The sequence below is a fragment of the Oryza brachyantha genome, chromosome 6 (genome assembly GCF_000231095.2).
Source record: "Oryza brachyantha chromosome 6, ObraRS2, whole genome shotgun sequence".
In the NCBI taxonomy this organism is placed as follows: Eukaryota; Viridiplantae; Streptophyta; class Magnoliopsida; order Poales; family Poaceae; genus Oryza; species Oryza brachyantha.
Genome location: NC_023168.2, coordinates 20072765 through 20088857, shown reverse-complemented (window position 1 = coordinate 20088857; position 16093 = coordinate 20072765). Strand labels below are relative to the sequence as shown.

The following is a 16093-nucleotide window of genomic DNA, read 5'->3' as shown; positions in this document are numbered from 1 at the left end:
CACGTCCCCGTGCAGGAGCATGCCTGCACTCAACACTTGCCAACCTTTTTGCCCGTTCTGACCGTTGGAACGCGCCGGCTTCCCAACGTCCAGCCAGGGGCATTCTCGGGAACCTTTCTATTAAAAAAACCAAATAATATATTTGCAAGTAAAACATGGTCTATGAACAAAAGTTTTATATGCGTATTTTTAGTGAACTAAAAGTCAATGATGAAAAATAAATTATGGTGAAAAACTCTAAATCAAGGTTCAAAATTTAACTTTTTTTAGCTTATAAGTATAACAATAAACGAAAATAAATACAATTTCATATTCATATATGACTTCTTCTTAGGAGTGCTTTTGTCGGTACTACTAGCATTCTGGCCTCATGAAGATCCTGACACTTGGGCCACGAACTCACTCTTCTCCTAATCTCCCAGCACGTTAAATTGTTTCTTGTATTTGCCGTCGAGAAATTTTCCTCTTCTTCTTTGTTTAACAACAGGTTGCAAAACAGAAGGCTCGTCAACAATTAAGAATGCTCCTGACTAAAAACAGTCAGAGCCGGCCACAGACAGTATTACTACTGAACAAAAATTAGTATTTTTAATCTTTTTGGCATAGTACTAGTACTTGTACATCTGGATGGAGTTGTACCATAGCTGTAGTAGCAGTAAGATTCATCAGACAGTTCTTGCTCTGAACTTTATGCCTTCCTGCACTTGCTGTTCATGTGAGAGAGATTCAGGTAAGGCTGGGCGAGTAAACCAAACAGATCAGTTCACAGCTATGCTAACTAGAAGAAGATTAGTACACTAGAAGATATCAATTGATTCGCTGGAAGCTGATCAAACATCTGTATCAGCCAAGCTGTTAATAATCAGAAGAGTGAGATAGAAGCCATGTCAGGGAAGGAGGAAAGCTTCTCTATCTGTCTGTCTGTCTGTCTCTTGCTGTCCGTGAGCTTTCATGGCTTCTAGCTTGATGATGAGTAATCTGAACACCCGACATGTTAATTAGTAGTACGTGAAAACCACTTTGCTAACTAATCGATTGGCTCTGTCATGCGCGAGGTTAAATTAATACTAACTACTTGATCAGTATTGCTGTGCAGATGCAGTGAAGCTGTTAATTAGTTTATTCACAGAAGTAGAGCTAGCAAACCGTAGTATTCATGTTAAATTAATTAATTAGTCCAAATGTCTAACTTGTAGAGAATGTTCTCGCGAGATCGAATGTTCAGTACTACTTGACTTATATTATGTGGGATATATCTTTTTTTTTTTGTAAACTTCCAACTTGAACTAATTCATATGAAATGCTCGACAATTTCGTATGAAATTTATGAATAATCGTTGCTCTATAGTTGCCGTATTTTGAACAAGTAAATCGAAGATGTTTAATCAACATGTAAAGACACAAAAATTTCCTTGAACTTTAATCAACAATAAAATATAATTGTCAGTCTGCCGGTTTATTTTTTTTAAAAAAAAAACTCAACAATATGTTCATATGCAAGACTGAAAAAAAACAGTAATACTCCTAAACTATTTCCATCTTTATCCCCGCAAAAAGAAAAAAAACATATCTGTGAACCTGATGAAAAAACTCGGATTCTCGGATGCAACGGGTAAATTACCCCCAAGATTAGGGCTTCAAAATTCGAAATTCAGTTAGTTGCTTTGTGCGGTAAACTTTCGCCGGGTTTGTTACGAACCCGCCTTCTTTCCGCTGAAACGAATCCCCACCGTTGGTTTCCGATCGGACGGCTCGTGATCTCCCAAGCCATCACCTTGGCTCTCTCGCCTCGGATTGCTACAGCTCACATCGATTCTGTTCTTCTCTCTCTCTCTCGCCTCTGCTGCCCACCACCACCTCCACCTCCTCCCCCACAACCGCCTCCCTCCCCCATTGCTCCCTCTTTCTCCTCGTCCTCCTGATGATTTAGTGCCATTGGAAAGCTTCGCCTGTTGGGTGACGAACAGGGGAAGCGAAGCGGGAGGGAAAAGAAGCAGCTTGGGAGCGGGGGCAAGATGTTTGACGGCCTGCTCAACTCCAAGTTCTACAACAAATGGTGAAAGAGCGCTTCTTTTTTTTTTTTTCGTGTGTGCATTGGGTTCTTGGGTTCTAGGTTTCGTGCTTTCTTGAGCTCTTGTGGCTGGCTTAGATTTGTTGTTGTTCTTTTCTTTTTTTTCTTACCTCAATCTGGTTCTTTGAGATGCTGCTGTTTCGGGTGGTTGGTTCAATCCCGCATGGAGGGGCGAACTTTTCGCCGGTTGTGTTCTTGGATTGCGGTGTTCTTGCTTCCTGCTTTCCCCTACTGCGTTCGGTTCGGATTGGTTGCTATGTTGCGCAAATGCAGTTCTGGGCTCCAAATTCTTGAGCTCGCAATGGTTCTTTTGTATCCTGTCTTGGAAAGTAATTTCGTCTTCATGGAGAAGGCTGACCAATCGTTCGGTTCTTGGGCAATGGATGCAGCAAGCACGCTTTCAAATGCATCCGTATGCGGCTGGTTCCCATACGGCGGAAGAAGCAGGCGATGGTTCGATTCACGAAGAAGGACATAGCCGACCTCCTCACCAATGGCCTCGACACACATGCATTTGGACGGGTAAATTTTTGCTGGTTCTCTCTTGCTCAAAGTTGCATTTGCATTGTTCTGCTGTCGTTAAGGATTTTGGGTTCAAGGGGAATTGGAGAAAGTTGCTCTCATTCCCTTTTTATCCCTACAGGAAAAAAGTTGTACCTTTTTGGCACATGGTTTTCTGATTTGTGATCAAATTCTGGTCAATTTGGTAGAGGAAATATGAATCACTGATGTTGTATTATGTCTCTAATTCTACTCTCTGGAATGCAGATGGATGGGCTGTTAATTGAGATGAACCATGCTTCTTGCTATGATATGATTGAGCAGTTCTGTGAGTACATTGGTAAGCAGCTCAACAGCCTACAGAAACAGAGGTAACAACCGATCTATTTTGCTTTCATATTTCTGTTGTCAACCACTAGCAATCATTGTGATACTGAAGCAACCTACCTAAAAATCACAAGTTTGTTCTTAATAGATTCATTAATTAGACCAACATTGTTTAATAGTAGTTTGTTAATTAGTCATGCCAACCGAACAGTAGCATCGGAAAACGTACATTTTTATGGTTGTCTAGATGGTATAGTTTTGTGTTAGCCAAAACATCCTTTTTGAAATGAAAATTAAAACAGTTGGTTTGGGAACTTCTGTTGATTGCGGTACTCAATTAAGCATTGCTAGTATGTTAGGAGGACAAAAAAAAAAGGATTTTCAGTTATGTTGATGTTGAGAGTTGCTAGTTATATCTGTTTGTTTTCCTAAACAGGGATTGCCCCCAGGAAACCCGGGAAGCTGTGTCGACCATAATTTTTGCTGCTGCTCGGTTTCCTGATTTGCCTGAACTGTGTGACCTTAGGCATATATTCACAGAGAGATATGGGAATTATCTTGAGCCATTTGTTAGCCTTGAGGTATGCAGCTGTCACTAACTTTTTGTCATTGAATTCCTTAGTGGTGTCGTGCTTATCATGATCTATAATCCTACGACCTGCAGTTTGTTCAGAAACTGGACAACAGAGTGTTCACTAATGAGGAAAAGTTGCAAGCCATGCAAAGTGTCTCTGAAGAATTTTTGGTTGATTTTGATGCCAAGGCACTGAAGATCAAGTTATGGGCCACTTCAGGAACTAAACACGTATGCTTACATAAACTTGCCCAGATGAATTTGTACTGTTTGAACAGGTTTTGATATTTTTATGAGAGACATTTATGTTTCCTTACGTCGGTCTCTTGTGTTGTTTTTCCATAGGATTTGCTTGAAAAGGATTCAAAGAAACAGGTAGAACTGGCAATGCCTTTGTTCAGCAAGCAGAAGAAGGATGATGATGCTCCATCTGGAAGAAAATCTGAATCTACTAATCCGCTTGGCCATAAGAAGAAATTGGAAGTACCCTCAAAACAACAACAGGATGCTCATCCTGTTGCTGATGGCATTGACCGGTTACATGAAAACACCAGGAGACAGCATGCTGATAAATCTGATGGTAAGAGGAATGTGGAGAAACCAGTGTCTGATTTGGAGATGAAAGGAAGGAACATTCAAAAAGAAGTTCAGAAAGCTGACAAAAAACATGGTCGCCCTTGCGAGAAGGAGCTAATGGAAGCAGTGGAGCTAGATCTCAATGGCCTGCCTAAGAAGGGATTTGGTTCGCTGAAAGTTCATGAAATAGAAAGCAAGAAGACAATTCCACTAAAGCCTAAGATCGACAATGATGTTGAAAAGGAGAACGAGAGGGACCTTGGTCAGCACCACCGATCACATATGCCTTGTGCTCCTGATCGTATCAGGGGACATGCAGATTCAGGTCTCAGAACCCTTGGCCTAGATAAGCAAGGACATAAATCAGTGAATCCTTTGAATGGTAACACTAAGAACAGGATGCCTCCTTATGATAAGCTGGATGGAGCAACTGTGAAGAATTGTGCCGAAAAGGAAGAGAACACTGTTTTGTTGAATGCTAGACCACATGATTTATCAGATATGGGGAATTCAGTGCAAGATAGACAGCAAAATCCAGAGAGGGCAGCTTACATACGACCTCCTTACATGAAACCAAAACTCAACATGAAAACGGCGAATGATGATCCTGCAGAGCGAGCTGCTAGTGATTACAGCAAGCACGATATCTCTGAACAAATAGATCATCTGTCTGACAAAGGTTCTCTTCGACCTGTTTCTGTTAGAAGGAAACATGCTCAGCCACCTGGACCTGTCACTGTCTGCGATAAGGCACCTGTTGATGAAAAGGTTTCAAGCCAGACACCCAATAGTCGGAGAAGACACACAAGCAGGCAGAATGCTGTTGATGATGGCTTTGCCCGGAGAGATGGGCCTAGACAACCTCATAGAGGCCATGGAATTGATGATGTTACCAGGGAGAATGTTCAGAGAACTCCTAGTAGCCGGCCAAGGCACTCGGGCAGGAGAAATGGAGCCTTGTACACCGACGACTACGATGGATTCATGCAGCGCCATCGAGCACAAGAGGATGAGTCTGCCATTGATTTTGGCAATCTTTTGCCCCGAACTGGAAATGGCCATAGGAGGCACAAAAGCCGCAATTCTGATGCGCGAAGCGGAGACATTGATGAGGAAGAAAGAATGATGGATAAGCTTCTGAGGCACTACAGCAAGAAAGGTTTGGATACAGAAACCCATACAGCTCCAACCAGCATTAGCAAACATGATAATGTCAATGTAGCACAAGCTCAATCTCAGCAAAAGGGTTCGATGCATCCTCCAGGAAGAGCGATCTCGTTGCCAGTGAAACCTGTGAGCAAAGATGAAGATGTGAAGGTTCCTGCCAGGTCTACTTCACTGCAGCCGGACTGTCCTAAAAGCGTACATGTACACCCGAAAATGCCTGACTTTGATGAGCTTGCTGCTCGAGTCAGTGCTCTGAGGAAGGCTTGAGAGGTAGGTAGCACAAGAGTGTCCTGGGCCTGTTCACAAGTTCAGAGCTAAGCCGTTTGGACAGTTTGTTCGTTGCATGGGTTTGAACTAATCCTTTCTTTGATGTGCAGTACCTAGTTGAGATTGAACAGATCTTGTGCATGAGTTTTGCCTTTCTTTTCAGTTCATATCTACTCCTTGTACCAGCTGTTTGTCTAGATAGAACACTGGTTGGAGAATTAACACGATACAGCTGATAGGGATTTTCAGTTTGTTATTAAATTCAATTTATAGGTATTTGCTACATTGTAACATTGAATTCGTTGATTCCTGTAGTATACCAAAGAATGGTTTCTGATGAAACTGTTGTTGATTAAGTACATCATCTGTCTCAAAATAAGTTTATTTTTTAGTTTTTAGATATAATATTTAATTTTTTGTCTTATTTGAAATTTTTTACGATTAATATTTTTATTGTTATTAGATAATAAAACATAATTAGTATTTTACGTGTGACTAATATTTTTGAGTTTTTTTTTAAAAAAAAATTTAAATAGGATGAATGGTCAAACTTTTCATAGTACAGGTGGAGCTTAATTGCTGAATATCCAGCCCTTCCCAGCGCATGGATAAACGCGGACGGATTGCTTCTCTTTCACACGAACTATCCGTATCCTCTTTTTGTTTACGTTTTACAAGAACTGCAGTTTTGTTTATTTCTCCTGTACGACTTGCTATGCAGAATTGCATAACCAGCAGCTCGTGCTGCTGTAAAGTGACGCCCACAGTATCGCTAAACCGTACAGTAAGAGTTCCTTTTATTTAAATTTCTATTAAGGTCTCGAGGTCTTGAGTTTAAATATCTGTACGAGTAAATTTCAGATTGATTTGTGTGAGACAGTTTATTTCAGATTAAGTTCTTGGGGGCTAAGTTCCTATCAAAATGGCTGCATCCATCCAACCAATAATGGTGGGCTGCAAAATGCATGTTCCTTTTACATATCAAAGTCACGGAGGAATATCCCGAAACAATGGGGTTTTCCGAATCGCAATGCAGAGAGATACACTAAACTTGTACGGTGACATGAACAGAGCAACGAATCTAACACAGGCACCGCATGAAGCCGACGACGAAGTGCGCGAGGAAGCTGCCCCTCCCGGCGACGAGCACGCCGTCGTCGTCCCGGGCGAGGCGCTCCAGCCCCCGGTTCCTCGGCAGCGCGCCGGCGCGGTGCAGCACCGCGGCCACCGCCGACGCCGGCCGCCCCGCTGCGCTCGCCGCGACGCGCGCCACCGGCCCCAGGAACAGCGGCAGCAGCGACTGCACCATCACACACACTGTGTCAAATTAAAGCCAAAAGAACCCAAACAAACCAAAAAAAAAAAACCAACACATCGAAAAATTCAAGCAAGCGTGCATGCATTGCGTCTTGTTACCATTACGCGCGTCGGCTGATCGATCGATCGAGCAATGGCGATGCCAGTGAGCTGGTATGCCTGCCTGATGCTGATGGATCTCGAGCTCTCGACATGGAAGCTAGCTAGATGGCAGCACATATATAATGCAGAGAGGATCGATTTGATCGATGAAAATGTAAGCTCACGAGGCATCGTAGATCACATGGAGGAGAGCGACGAGAAACGGTTGGCGACGGGGTGCAATGCAAGAAGCAAACAGCCAAGTAAGCTAGGGGCGCCGCCACCCACCGTCGTGTCCGTCGCGCCACCTGCCGTACTACGGACAAGAATGAAGCTCTCGATCTCGGAAACCGAATGCATTTTGCAGCGTCGCCGTCCACGCGAGCCTCTGCTGCTTCTGCTCCACGTGGCTCTCGTATCACTTGGCTTGCGATGCTGCTGCCTCTTTGGTCGTACTCGCGTACGTGTACTTATCTAGCCATGTCAACACGTACGTACGTACGATTCCGTATTTGATCGATGAAAGACAGATATAGATCACTTCCCGCAAGAAAATGCCAGACATAATATACTGCCTCCATTTCATTTTTTTTTGTCTCTGTCCTAAAATAAGTTCATTTTTTTTAATTTTTGCAAACAATATTTTGACTCTTTATTTTATTTGAATTTTATTTGATTAATATTTTTATTGTTACTAGATAATAAAATATAAATAATACTTTATGTGTGACTAATTTATTTAAGTTTTGTATGATTTATTTAAAATAAGACGAATGGTCAAACGTTGGATATAAAAATCGAAAAATAATGTTATTATGGGACGAAGATAATAAGATTTTCCTACCTATATTTATTTATGCGCTGAATTTAGATATAATACAAAATATATACGCTAAAATATAGATAAATCTAAATTGGAAAGTCCGAACGGATGGTCATAAAAGTGCTACACCTCACTACCTCAGTACAAAACGGTTTTGGCCGCCAACAGCCTTTCAAAAAGGAAAATCAGCCAACAACCATGAAAAAGAAAACATCGAAAAGAAAACAAATGGGCCGAAAAGTTAGGGCCCATATAGAAAGAGTCTGACCACACAAGGAAAAATTAACGGGCCTACAAAGCAAGGCCCATAAATCCTGGCCCATATTCCATGAGATTCCCCATTCGCAACCACAACCACTACGCTAGCTATATACGCCTCCGTCTCTCCCCTCTCCCATTTCCTCGCCTTTTCCCTTCCTCTCGATCCTCCTCGTCGTCGCGCCTCGCGAGCTAGGGTTTCCCCCCTCCCCCTCCCCTCGCCGTCGATCCCGTCGAGCCATGTCGAAGCAAGGTGAGTTCCCTTTGCTTTCTGTGAGATCTCGCTGACCCTGGCCGCTGATCGGTTCGTGCGGGGGGTGGGGTGTCTGATGATTTTGTGTGGTGTGGTGTGGGTTTGGCTTGCAGGAGGGAAGGCCAAGCCCCTGAAGGCGCCCAAGACCGAGAAGAAGGATTACGACGAGGTATGCTGCTGCGTGCGTCGTGTGATCGCTGCTCCTGTGATTCGTGGGTTTTCGTCTACCGATTTGCCGTTTCGGGCAGCGATCCGCGCTCGTAAACCTATGCTTTGGCTGCTTCGGCTGCCGTGGTGTAGATCGGTTCGTGTAATCGTGTTTGGGTAGTTGATGCCTCATAGTGGTCTATCCTTTAGTATTACCATGTGCGATGCCGGTTGTGCTTTAAATCTGCCATTTGACTTGTGGCCTTGTCCCCAATTAGGGGTGCTTTTGATATTTCACCATATTTACTTCCTTGGATTGCTGTTTTAGGGCCTATTTAGGGGGTTATTATTGGATCATGATCGTGCTAAAAGCATGTGTTCCTGAAATTCGAGTTTCTAGGGCAAATTACTTTCTTCTAACTAGTTTGTCTGCAAAAGCATTAGCTGTATTTGCAATTTGCAAGCATGAAATGAGTAACCTTATAATATGTTTGATGCTATCGTGTGTGGAGGTCTTTTGTTCATGGTTTGAAATTGTGTGCTTGATGCTTTCAATTTTTCCAACCTTGCAAAGCTGACCTAGTTGTTGATGTTTGCAAATTTGCGTTTGGTAGCAGTGCAGCAGTAGCACCGATTTATTTCACCTTCTATTTTTGGGCGATGTTCCCAGTGAGTGTCCGGTCTTGCGTGCGCAATGGGAATACGATGAATAGGATCTTACCTTTCCTAAATTCCTTCTATACTATTAACTTAATCTGTTTTGATATTTATTTAAGGTTTTAGTTCTCTTGAATGGATCACTAGTCTTTGCTTAAGTCCCACTTAATTCTCAACTGTACTAAAGGTCTTAAGGCTTTGAAACAAATAAACATGTGTTCAGTGTTTGAGCCTTTTGCTTGATTTCACTAGTGATAACTTATAAAAATCTGTTGTTGCTTGATATTCCAGTTCCACTAGCTTCCTTGTGAAACATAATCTGCATGCCCTAAAGGAATAAAATATGGCTGTCTAGCTTTATTAGAATGAAGCAAGGCAGAATTATATAATCAATTTTTGTGCTGTTTGGCCAAGTTGAGATGATGTGGCTAGTATAGAATTGTTTTAACACAGTGATCAGGGTGTATGCTATAGTAGTTCTTATGAATTGTTGATACCATGTGACATTCTCAAGTTTTTATCTTTAAAAATCAGCATATACGATCGAAACAATAATATAACATCTTGAATGATAGTTGCAGAGTGAGACCATTTATTCTTATTTCATCATTTTTTGCAGAGTGATCTCGCGTACCTGCAGAAGAAGAAAGATGAGGAAAAGGTGAGACCATTAGCCAAACTTACCAGTCTTCTGTTATTTTCGTTGTAGCTGGTATTTTAGTTTGCTGACATCAACCGCATGATTTCCTTGCAAACAGGCACTAAAGGAGCTGAAGGCCAAGGCATCCCAGAAGGGTGCACTGGGAGGCTCAGGTCTGAAGAAAAGTGGAAAGAAATGAGGCTGGTTACCAATCTGTAATGCCCTAAAATGATAAACCAGCTACCTATTTGTGTTGCACATCACTATGTGCGGATGTAACAAACTACCTTTAAGCATGTTATGCATTTAGCAATGTTGCAGTTGGTTGCTTGATCCGAAGATGTTTCGGCCTCTCTTCTGCTAGCTATGATACATCTGGTTCCCTATGATGATAATATAACATAATTCATGCTGAAAGCTTTGGTTGTTTGCATTCAAGTCGAGCAGTCTCTTTGTTGAAATCATTTGATTGTTTGTGCTGGTTCTGCATGTTTCCATACAAGCAAGGAGCCGATATGCTGGGCTTCCCTTGTCAGTGGAGGGGTGGGATTTTTCATACAGTTGCTTGTTTTCTTACATCATGAAGTCTGCACTGGTTCTAAATTTTCAATCCTGCATACATTGATCATGACATGAACTCCCTTTATAGAGTTCTGCATGCTCTTGGAGCTGCTTGAGATCTGTCAATAATCATGTAGAATCAATCTATTAGTAACAAGTTCTTGCATTATGCTAGTCATAAGAACTGGTTCTGAAATTTCGACCATGCATCAGATCATGATCTCTATTGAGACCTGTTATAGTTATGTGGAAGTATTTCTACCTGGTAAAAGAAAAATGTTTCATCACTCAAATGGGTGGATTTCTGATATTACACTCTCCCAACACTACAAACAGATAATCCAGAAACCTATCTTTCTGAACCGGAATTCAGAGGGGCGTGATCTGCCTCTAGTTGGAAACTAGGACCACAGGCTATATGATTAGAGAGCATAGCCCACGACCTCCACCATGAAGCATCACAAAAAGGAGGCTCAACTCTCACACGTTGTCCTGCTTTATGCTTTTTTTTTTCTCTGGCTTCCCATGAAGTTTCGCCCCAACAAGATCAAGACGAGATCAAAGCGACCTGTCCCTGCCCACTTTTTGCACGGTAGTAGTACCATATGTTAACGGAAAGGGGGAAGCTGATCAGAACGAGAGAGATGGGTGGTTGGTGCACGCGGTGCGGGCTGCGTCGGAAGGTGGCCGGTGCGGTGGGCGTCGCGTGTTGCGACGAGCTGGGCCGTATCACGGTGGATGCGCGGTGACACCCATCCGGATTACGGTGGACGCCGCGGCATCGGCCACGGCGACGGCGACGGCGACTCCGGGGACACGAAAGCTGCCCACCCTACCCTGTGTTGGCCACTTGGCCGTGGCATCTACCGGTACTACTCCATTCGTACTAGGTGTAATTATTTGTAAGATTTGAATCGGCCATAAAATATAAGTATTACTATCGCTATAATGTCATCTTTTTTATTAAAGATTCTTTCAGAGATATATCTTTATTTCTTTTTAATCTTAATTTCTGGTAAATGTGTATTTGTACAGGAGGTAGCATTATCGAAAAGAGGAATATCGCGAGGAGACACGGTAGTGAGGATGCACTGTACTGCTGTCTCTTCGTCGTTATCGATCGGGCCCGTCCGTGGCATCCACCTGCAGGCAGAGGCAGACAGGATCGATGTGTCTCAAGCTTCCTGCCTGCCTGCGGCCTGCCCATATGGATGACCATATGCCCACCATACTATCTATCTATCTATCTATCTATCTATCTATCTATCTCTTGTGCATCTGGAAGATCACTGGATGTGCCAGTGGCAGACCGGACAGTGAAGTGGATGCTCACTGGGTAATTTGTCATTCCAGCCATGTCTGTTTCTCTGGTTTGCACATTTTTTAATCTTCTGAACAAGTGTTTTGCAAAAAAGAATCTGCATATATTTTTCTCAGCATATTTTCATAAACTCGATTTCATAGGAGCTAATTCATTCCTTTATACCCTAAAAGCTATCAGAAAAATTATATCTATTAATCTCACGATCTCAGTTATCCCTTATCTCAAACGAGACTTTTGTGATTGACGTCTGGATTACATAACACTGAAGTCGAAGAGAACTCCACCATCACGTCTCCATTGTTGATTGCCTGCTGACCCCTGTTAAAAAAAATTAACTTTTAAGAATGAATCTAGATAATAATTGAGATCCATATATAAAAGTTGGCTTTTTTTGGATGGATGGCGTATGTCACTAGATTCACCACTGATTCAATTCTAAGGTCGGTATGTACATAGGGGCGGATCTAGGCCTAGGTCAGCTTGGGCTCAAGCCCTAGGCCTAGGATCCAAATAATATATAAATGTTGTATAAATTTTAAAAAAATGTTACATTTATAAAGTTTTAGAACAAGATAATTGATTTGAGCCCCAGGCAAGGCTCGTGGTTGGTTCCTCTCCTGTGTACATACTACATGACACTCAAATCCAACTGACCAAAACCAAATATTCTTTCTTCGATTCACAAGCTTGTGCAAAACACCAAAGAAAAGAATCCAAATGATGGGAGGCATGCCGATCACCTTAAAATAAGACCGGACAGCACAGTAATATTCCACTCATCAAATGCAGTGCAGGAGATGCTCCCAAATCTATCGAGAAGCCAACATGCCCTCGACGTGGAAAGCTCACTGGAGGCGGCAACCCAACCACGCCGACGGCCTAGTACCATCCAAGCTCAGTAACAGCGAGCTAATTATTCCTTTTGAGGAGCTTCTGCACATGTAATTAGTTATAGAAAACTCCTTATGTACTCTTGAGTTTTTGCTCGGCCAATGACAATTAGACGTGTAAGATCAAATAGTTGAGACCTACATGTCAGTTCTCATATCTTTACCGCTCAAGCTAGCATTTATTGTGTTCAGGGTTTATAAAACCGACCGAAACCATCCAAACTTTATAAATCCAATCAATTGCACAAACTTCTCGCTTCGTTTGTCATGTTTTTTTTAAAAAAATCAAACTTCATTTCTAATTTTCGATAAAGTTCATCTGAATCTCATCGTTTTTACTATTATAATTCGGTTTCCCACGAAACCAATGAGTGGTTTTTGATCTAGTATCGAGGCTGTGAAACCCTCTTCCCTGGGGCACGACGGCGAAAAGGCCAAGTAGGTGACGACCAATGCGTCGTGCCATCATGCAGTGGCATCATGCTGCTGCTGCTGCTGCTGATAAGTAGGTTGTACTAGGAGAAAGCGAAAGGCCTGGAGCTAAGCGATTGGTTGGTCAATTTGATTGATTGATTGGTTGGTTGATTTCATTGGGGGGCAGCGAGCAGCGAGTGCGAGGTGTCTAGAGCTCCACTGGCTACAAGATCCATGGCTTTTGGCGCTTTGTTTTTTGTCTACTTGATCTGATGCAAACCTGTGCAATGAACCTGTCCCGTGGTGTATGCATCACCGTCTGATCCACCCAGCTGACGGTGTAGATCGATAGGGTCTCCTTGCTTTCTGAATTGATCATCTGCTATAAATATGCTTAGCTTTGGAAACTGCAGCAGAGCTCACTCACTCACTGATGGCTACCTTTGCTTCCTGATCAATTTAACACGCCTCGTTACTAAATTCCAAGAATGTGATTCTTCTTAAGATGGGTTCTGAAACCGATCGGGAATTGGTACTGTTAATCCGATTACTGTCCGGTTTATCGTTCGAATTTCGTTGAAATCTACTGAAGCACACCAAACAGTTATTTGTCGGTTTTTGTCGGATTCTACCGAAGCACACTGTACTGTCATTGTCGGTTTTACGAACCCTGAACCGGTCGATATAAAATCATCAGAACCGATACATGTCACCTATCGTATCTCCCAATCATGTCGATGCAAGTCACCCATTGCATCTTCCAATTATGTGCAAGCTACGGCTGCCAATCTGTCAGCAGTCAACTGAAAGAATTGTTCATCACAGATTTCCAGCAGCAAAAACAGATGGATCGAGGAGGGAGGACCACCATGGATGGACCAGCAGAGGATCCGGCCTAGGGAGGGAGACACAAAGCCATTGCCGAACTGCAAAGAAACGCAATTAGAGGAGGAGGAAGAAAAACTGAAAAAGCAACGGGAGATAGAAGAATTCAATGGTCGCTTCCAACAAACAGCACACGTGGGGCAGACGGACGGGTGAGTGCAGCCCCCACTCTGCACAGTGCTCCATCATTCCCTCCCCCACATTCCTTGATAGAGCCTATTAAACTCCAGGGATTTCACATAAACAGGCACTAGGTTTGTGCTTATTGCAAAGCACAAAAGGTGCCCCCTTTTTGGGGGATTTTTTTTAGTTCACTCTTTTCTTTAAATTGTCCACTTTTTAATCACTTCATAATTGTGTAATGGGTGTTTGAATGGGTGTTTTAATGTTCTTTGCTTTTCTCTCGACTGTAAAGTGTAAATATAGGTTAAGCACAGGAAAACCTACGTTAAAAGTGTACACGACTTATGTGTTGCACTTAGTCAATAAATCGGTGTGATAGTTACTCTTAGGCCACGTTCGATAACCCTGCTAAGATAACTAAACCTATTTTTTTATGTGCAAGCTTTCCAAACTACTAAATAGGGTGTAAAAAAATTTCTATATAAAAGTTGTTTAAAAAATATATATTAATCTATTTTATATTTTAAATAATTAATAGTTAATTAATTATCTATTAATCTATTACTATATTTTTTACACCAAATAACTAACCCCCTCTCTCCATAATGCCGAACATGGCCTTAGTGTTACAAGTTACGAGGTATACAATTGAACTGTTTTTATTTTTATTAAAAAGTGTACAGCTTAAACACTGTGCTAGTAGAGATAGACATATGTTAGCCCACGGTAAATTTAAAATCAACTCTAGCTCATTTAATTATACTAGAGCCGTTCGTAGATTACCACTTATCCGTTCCTAGTGCCATGATCCATGACTTCACTAATCTATGAATTTGTAATATACCAGTAAACAAACTTTTTGGAGACATCATACCCACAAACAGTCAAGCAAATAATCATACTCTCAAATTAGTATAGCTGTGTGATAGACTATTTATGTTACTCTTTTAGATAATGCCATTGATATGATTAAAAATCATAGCCTCATAGGGGGTGCTAATCCTTTCTGGTCAGAAAAGATAATAGAGTCATAGACAGGGGTAGCTTTACCATACCCATATAATCAAAGGTGCTTCATGCATAATTATGGCCTAATAAATCAAGTAGAAATCCCATCTCTTTCCCCCCCACTCCCTCACCTCAATTATACCACTGCTTCTTCTTCAAAGCAAAGCAGCTCAGCTCAGCTCGCCTTCATCACTCTCACTCTACGCATCAACAAGATCAAGAAGCACCCGATCGAGCTCGCCGGAGTCACCAGCGGTGTGGTCCTCCGTGATCTTGATCGATGGAGAAGTGCAGGTCGGTGCCGCACGAGCACTCGGCGGCGTACTACGGGTGCGGCGGCGGGTACGACTACGAGGACGTGAGCGGCGCCGCCGCCAAGTCGTACAGCTTCAACGGGCCGAGCGCGCGCGACGACCCGGAGGCGAAGCGGCGGCGGCGGGTGGCGGCGTACAACGTGTTCGCGACGCAGGGAAGGCTCAAGTCCACCGTCCGCAGTAGCTTCAAGTGGATCAAGTCCAAGTTCTCCGACGTCCGCTACGGTGGCCTCTGAACCCTAGCCACCTTGGCTTCATATATGCATCTATATATTTATATGATCTATATCTATATGACTATATGTATGTATACTGCTGCATATACGTGTGCATGCGTGCATGGCTAAATTAAGCTGATGCATGTGTGTGCTTGTCTGATGAGCTATGGTGATGAACTGTGTGTGTGTGTGTGTGTGATCTTGAGCTGCCTCATGGTGAGCTGCCAGATCGGTCTAGCTATGTGTTTTTGTTTCTGATTTTCCTTTAGTTTGGCTTATGAGAAAGAAGAGTGGGGAGAAATTTGAAGAATGCTGAAGTGGTTGTACCATGCTTAATTTGCGAATTAAGTTGTATCAAGCCATGTTCTCTGTTTCTCCTTGGTTTCTCCTTCTTATTTTTTTTCAATTTTGTGGTTGAAAGCTGGCCATGTCGTAATTGGATAGTTTCTGTAGATATTTTTCTGCCATCCTTTTATTTTGCGCCACAAACTGGGGAAGAATCAACAAAAATGTCATATGAGGATGATTCATGTTCAACATTCTTGAATTATAGAGTGGTTACAGTATGATCATCCAGGAACTTGATATTAAAAAAAAGCGATGCTTCTCCTGCAACACACTGATCATTGGATCTGAATCCCCAGCCTCTACAAATGCAGCCGATGCTCAACTGCAAGTTTGTGCATCTGTAGTTTGA

The 16093-nt window shown here is 42.4% G+C and overlaps 2 protein-coding genes and 1 long non-coding RNA gene across 3 annotated transcripts; all 3 read left to right on the top strand.

Annotated features, from left to right (window-relative positions):
• The first annotated feature begins 1942 nt into the window (after positions 1–1942).
• Positions 1943–5805, top strand: LOC102718747. Its single transcript, XM_006656340.2, has 6 exons — positions 1943–2056; positions 2461–2593; positions 2840–2943; positions 3336–3480; positions 3564–3704; positions 3819–5805. The coding sequence occupies exons 1-6, from the start codon at positions 2016–2018 to the stop codon at positions 5481–5483; spliced, it is 2229 nt and encodes a 742-aa protein (XP_006656403.1). The 5' UTR covers positions 1943–2015; the 3' UTR covers positions 5484–5805.
• A 2276-nt stretch (positions 5806–8081) lies between these two features.
• On the top strand, positions 8082–10090 carry LOC102718561. Its single transcript, XR_423630.2, has 4 exons — positions 8082–8215; positions 8329–8384; positions 9639–9680; positions 9778–10090. It is a non-coding gene; the product is annotated as an uncharacterized LOC102718561 (long non-coding RNA).
• A 4885-nt stretch (positions 10091–14975) lies between these two features.
• On the top strand, positions 14976–15771 carry LOC102718280. The gene has a single exon (XM_006656339.3). It carries the CDS (start codon positions 15145–15147, stop codon positions 15412–15414), a length of 270 nt encoding a protein of 89 aa, XP_006656402.2. The 5' UTR covers positions 14976–15144; the 3' UTR covers positions 15415–15771.
• The last annotated feature ends 322 nt before the right edge of the window (positions 15772–16093 follow it).